This window comes from Galleria mellonella, unplaced genomic scaffold, assembly GCF_026898425.1.
Source record: "Galleria mellonella isolate WM207_F2 unplaced genomic scaffold, CSIRO_AGI_GalMel_v1 utg90, whole genome shotgun sequence".
Lineage (NCBI taxonomy): Eukaryota > Metazoa > Arthropoda > Insecta > Lepidoptera > Pyralidae > Galleria > Galleria mellonella.
Window position 1 is genome coordinate 717,601 of NW_026442172.1, and position 6,147 is coordinate 723,747.

The following is a 6,147-nucleotide window of genomic DNA, read 5'->3' on the forward strand; positions in this document are numbered from 1 at the left end:
CTATGGTTTTTTATGCTATTATGTGTTGGCTCTTGAGAGCTGAGTATATACATAAGAATAAAGATATATGCTAAATATCTAAAAACCTTTAAGTAAACGACACTACAATCTTTTGAAAAAGTAGTTTAATTCGAAATACTAAAATCATATTATTAAATTATAAAAAATAATTCTCTTTCATACTAAGTAATTATTAATGATGAAAACTCCGATAAATTGCTTATTGTAGCATGCAGTGGTGATGAGCAAATTGGAATTTTCTGTTATATATAATATAATCATAAATAGCAAAGTTTTACTCATTAAAAGCGTATGACATGGTAGCTTAAATAATTAAGATTGTGCTTCACAAAACCCGATTTTAACTGTGCCCAAACCATATGTTTTAGTTTAAAAGTAAACTATTTAACTGATTTGATAAAATTTCTATGCGACCAATCTGTAAGGATATCCTTTCAGATAAAAAAATAAATCGTTTTACAACTGACGGAGTTATGAGGTAAAAAACATAAAAAATACAACCAAATTGAGTAATCCCTTCTTTCTGAAATCGGTTGAAAATAGAATTATGACTTTTATATTAATTTTCCTGAAGACATAAGTTAATTGTAAATTTTGTTTTTGTTACACAAATTTGTTTGTACCAGATAATGCCATGTTCCTGAAAATCTACATAATGTACTACGATCATACAACAGGAATACAAATAAATCTCAGCTAACATAACAAGCTACATAACAATATATTTTTTTTATTATACTCTATTCGAGGAGTAGCTCTATCTACACATATACACGTTTCGATAATAATATTTTGTCTTGTCGCGATGTAGCTAATCGGAATAAGTCTACCATACGCATTAACCCATTAAGAACATTGCAACCGGCTGAAACTTGATACCGTATTGCGTTTCGTATCAGAATGATAATAGTACCTGTCTTCGATCCAGAAATCAGATGTTATCTCAGTAAATAATTATATTATACACTGCGATAACAATATTATAACGTGCAAGAAACGAGTCTAAATGATCAGAGCTATATTTAACAATATGTGATCATGAGTTTTCAAAGTGAGGGGTGTGTATGTATCGTGAAGACACATTTACGCAAAATAGCTCGCAAAGAGTACCGACTTATGAATATTTACCTAAGAGTACTTTAGAATATAGTAAATGGCATGAACTAATTAAGACAATTTAAAATTATAATTAATCCTAAACTTTCTAGTCATGTTGTGTAAAGGTGGTATGTGTGAGACAGAATCTAAGAAAATGCAAATCCTACGTTGCAACTTGGAATATTTTTTAAAATAGGAGTCTGACTCACATATGTTTGGGAGCCTCTATCTTAAATCGGTCACAGGCAATGTAAGTGTACAGACCCTAGAATAATTTTGCTATATTATTAAGTGGTTACATACTGTTAAAATCCAATTTAAATGCAAACATTACTGGCATAAACAACCCCTATATCGTAAATAAACAAGAGTAATTATAGATTATGGAGTAAGTAGTTCCTTTAATTCATTGTAACAACTGGCAACTAACAAATTTACGTACTCTTTATCCACCGAATTAAAACGTCATATTGTACTAATCAGTCATCCCTAAATTTAAAATGTGAGTAAACTGACATAAATAATTACAATACAGCATGACCCATGATAATTATTATTCGACAAAAACGTTATACTCGTACATTGATACTATCGAAACTAATTATACGACGATATTTTATCTAAAGGGAAATCGCGCGTTTTCCCTCGCACAGAACCTGTTTCTTCCTTTATTGTTTAATGTTTCTAAAATAATTTTAATTATTGGAAGCTCATAATATATATATATATATATATATATTATAAGTTATTGAAAAGGAACTTTTTTATAAAGATTTAAATAATCGCTCAACTCAGGAGCAATCGACAAAACGCGCGTCTCCTCTATCTCATCTGGAATTATGATAATTATAATATCGAGCACATTTTATAAATAGTTAATATCTACAGTCAAACTTGAACTAAAGATTCAAGATAATGCTCGTTTACAACAACTATAATGTCAACGCCTTTATGAATTGTCATAGCAATTAATCTTATGAGAAACTGTTGATATTTTTTTCTTATTCTTTTATTTTTACGTTATTTTATATACTTTTTATGTTATTATTAGATACTACTTACTAGTTTAAAATTCTTTTTATTAATCTATTTATATGTTTTTAATAAAACTAATAATTTAGTGTATTTATTTGTACTCATCTACCTATTTACATAACGCCTTTTTAAAGTTTAATAAAATAATTTTATTTGTAACCTACTGAAATAGGTTTCAATAATCATAGATAAATACATAACTACGTAGACGTTTACTTTCGGTTTTCGTCATAGATAAAAATTCTGCAATTCATGGGTAAATATATTTACTTAAACATATTTTTCATAATTAGTTCAATGTTGCTACTATTAATTAGTAGTTACTAATTATGATAATAAAAAAAAACAATAATCACCTGTAGATAAATTAAAACAAGTAAATGTAACAATAATGATAATTAAAATGCCACTATAACGAAACAACTCAAAAAATACATCGATTACAAAAAGCATGGCCAGACATACCTAGGCACGCGACAGAACCAAGAATCTTAAGCTGACGGGTTTCCTAATTGGGACGGAAACCAGCTCATAAAAACAAGTAGGCTCTTAAAATAAAGTATCATACAAAAACTATTTTAATGCAACATAATATCACGTATATAAATAATTCATTGTGGTTACTTATCGTTTTAAACAGAGTAGAAGAAAAGCGCCCAGCAGGCGTCATCTATCCAAAACATCACGGTGATCTCTGTATAAAAAAGAAAAAAACTTTTTTAAATAACTTCCTGAATAAGAAGATTCTTAACTTGCCTTATATTTTTAGGGTTCCGTACCTTGAAAGAAAAACTTAACCCTTAAAGGATCACTTTGTCCGTCCGTCTGTCCGCTAGTTAAGATCCTTTTTCTTAGGAACGCGTGGAGGTATCAAGTTAAAATTAATATCAAATACTTAGGTCTGCAATATCTTAAAGAAGTGAATAATAAAGCTTCAAAATCACTCTTGCGCGAGCATTCGTGTGGTGCGTACGCGGCGCAGGTATCGGAGAACGTATAATTAATATAATAGTTTTCTTAATCTACCTACATTAAAAATATGGAATCCGATGTAATTGATGATGATAAATCTATAAATGGGAATGATGAAAACGACTCTGATATCATACGCGAGTGTGAACAGGAGTTAAATGAAATCTTAATGGAAGGAAAAAGTTATGATGTTTCGGAATTAGAAAATTCCCATATGGATTGTGGCTCAGAAAAAAGATTGGAGAAGCGAAAGGAACGTGAAGAAGATGATGCTTTTAGTGAAGATGGTTTTGTGACGATTGTTAGAAGAAAGGCGAAGCGATATTTAAGAAGTGATTCCATAGAACAATCGCAGACGACACACGGGACAATATCGGAGGAAATTGGGAATATATATGAAGTATGTATCACATCTTCGAAAGAATTGCCTAAACAAATGGCTATGGCTAAACTTCTTCGTAATGAAAACATATATAACATAACTAGAATCAAGTACAAATCGCCCTTTAAAGTCCTGATACGATTTGATAGTGATAGTGACGCTGACAAACTGATAAATTGCCAAAAATTTCGAGAACTGGAATACAAATGTCAAAAAACCTTCGATTCTTCAATTTGCTACGGTCTAATTAGGGGTGTAGATCTGGAGTTTAGTGAAAAAGATATTTTAGATGTTCTAAAAAGTGAAGTTAACATTTTGGCAATAAGAAGACTCAAAAGACTTGATCTAGAGGGCAAATGGGTTGATAGCGAAACTATGCGAATATGTTTTCAAGGTACTGAACTGCCTCAGTACTGCTTACGAATGTTATTTTAATGTAGATAGGTACGTTTTTCCTGTCACGCAATGTTCAGGATGCTGGGAATTCGGACATAATATAAAATTCTGCCCGAAAAAGAAAATGTTATGTCCAAAATGTGGGAGTAAAGATCATATTAATTGCGAGATAAAAACATTCAGGTGTCTTAATTGTAAAGGACTACATTTCGTTTTGGATAAAACCTGCCCGATGTACCGTAAAGAAAAAGAAGTACGTGAATTAATGAGCAGGGAGAACATTCCTTATAGACAAGCACTTCAGATGGTGAATGATGTAAAAAAGCAAGTAATTAAGAAAATAAATTTGACTGAAAATAAGAAAATCTATAACAGTCAAGATATAGAAAGAAGAGATACCCAAGCATGTAATGATGCTAAAGGACGCTCTTACAGCCAAGTATTAACAACTAATCAGACCGGTAGGGAGCTAAGCCCGGAGTTAAATACGGAAGAAGAAATTAAAGTTTCGAAAACAAAGAAACAAAGAAACAGAAAATATACAAAAGAAAAACATTATGAAAATAAACAAGATAATAACATGGAATACGAGGAGCTGGAAGTAGAAGAAGAGAAAAATATAATTGAAGAGGGAAACAAACGACAAAGAAGATTCGATCTAAAAAAAATATTATTAAAAATTCATGCTACGTGGGTGTCAAAAGACACTTTTGAAGATAAAGTTAGTGGTGTCATTATGGTGTTATTTGAAGAAATTAAGTGTTGTTTAATTAACATACTATCAGGCCAAAAGTTGTTAGGAACGCTTATAGACTTTTTACATGGAAAAGTCCCTTAAACATACTGTTGTCAATATTATTCAATGGAATGCGCAAAGTTTAAAACCAAAATTAACATGTTTTGGAGAATTTTTGATTAAAGAAAAAATACATATTGCTGTACTATCTGAAACTTGATTAGATGTGAAAGATAAGGTAAATATAAATGGCTATAATATCTACAGGAAAGATAGACACGACTCCTACGGAGGAGTGGCAATAATCGTTCATCGGTCTCTACGATGTCAGGTAAACATAATTAACTTACAAAATCCGGGGATAGAAGCTATAAGTATAAGGTTGTACAACTGTCATCAATTGCAAAATATTGTGTCTATTTATTGTCCGTCATCTGTTCGTACACAGTTATCAGATTGGAATGAACTATTCTCACTGTTTCCAAACAAGTCCTATATAGGGGGAGACTTTAATGGTCACCATAGTAATTGGTCTCAAAGGTCAGATATAAGAGGAGTACAGCTAGCTGATGCGGCTTTAGAGAATAGTTTTATAGCTCTTAATACAAAGATAGCTACTAGAATTAAACTAGTCAATAGTGTCCTTCAACAGACGTCCCCAGATATATCCTTCGTGTCTAGTGACATTGCCTTAAACTTTGATTGGCAGGTATTTAATGAAAATTTAGGCAGTGACCACCTTATGATTAAAACATCTATTAATATCCCAAAATTTAACGATGGTTTTCAAAAACGCAATTATAAAAAAATTTATTGGAAAATGTATACCAAAAGCCTTGATGAATCATTTGGTGACGAAGTGCTTGCATCCGTTAGTTATAATGAATTTTCTATTCAAGAAATGTATAACTTTCTACTTAATCAACTTAATAAAGCTGCAGATATAAGCATTCCTGTAATTAAGATATGTACTGACCCAGTATCCAAATTTAAACCTAAAAATTATTGGAAACCATCGCTATCCCTTGCAGTGGCTCAAAGAAGACTAGCACTTAGTAAGTTCCGCCGTAACCCAACACCTAATAATTTAGCTTATTTAGAAATAAAAATCCAAGAAACTAATAAACTTATAAAGCAAGCTAAGGCTACCCAGTGGCATAGCTTTTGTAGCTCAATAGATGAAGAAGTCTCTGCATCAGAAATGTGGCACCGTATGCGATGGGTGAAGGGTACTCGCGGAGTTAAGTCTTATATATCGATAGAAAAGAAAGAAGAATTATTGCTTTCTCTTACCCCTGATTCGGTTACTAATAAAGATCCCAATTTTACATCCATTAATAATACGCTAGAAATAGATTTTACAATGCAAGAACTTGAAAGTTGTCTAAAAAAAAAAGATACTGCACCAGGGGACGATAGCATTACATATAGTATGATTTATAATATCCCGATAGAAGGTAAAAGATTCTTGTTACGGTTATACAATCTTATATTCCACTCAGGGAAT

At 31.3% G+C, this 6,147-nt stretch overlaps 1 protein-coding gene across 1 annotated transcript; it reads left to right on the forward strand.

Moving 5' to 3' along the window:
* Positions 1 to 3,117: 3,117 nt before the first annotated feature.
* Positions 3,118 to 4,790, forward strand: LOC113520994 (uncharacterized). Its single transcript, XM_031914199.2, is given in 2 exon segments — positions 3,118 to 3,921; positions 3,923 to 4,790. Coding segments are annotated over 2 exon segments (1,548 nt in total). The 5' UTR covers positions 3,118 to 3,193; the 3' UTR covers positions 4,743 to 4,790.
* The last annotated feature ends 1,357 nt before the right edge of the window (positions 4,791 to 6,147 follow it).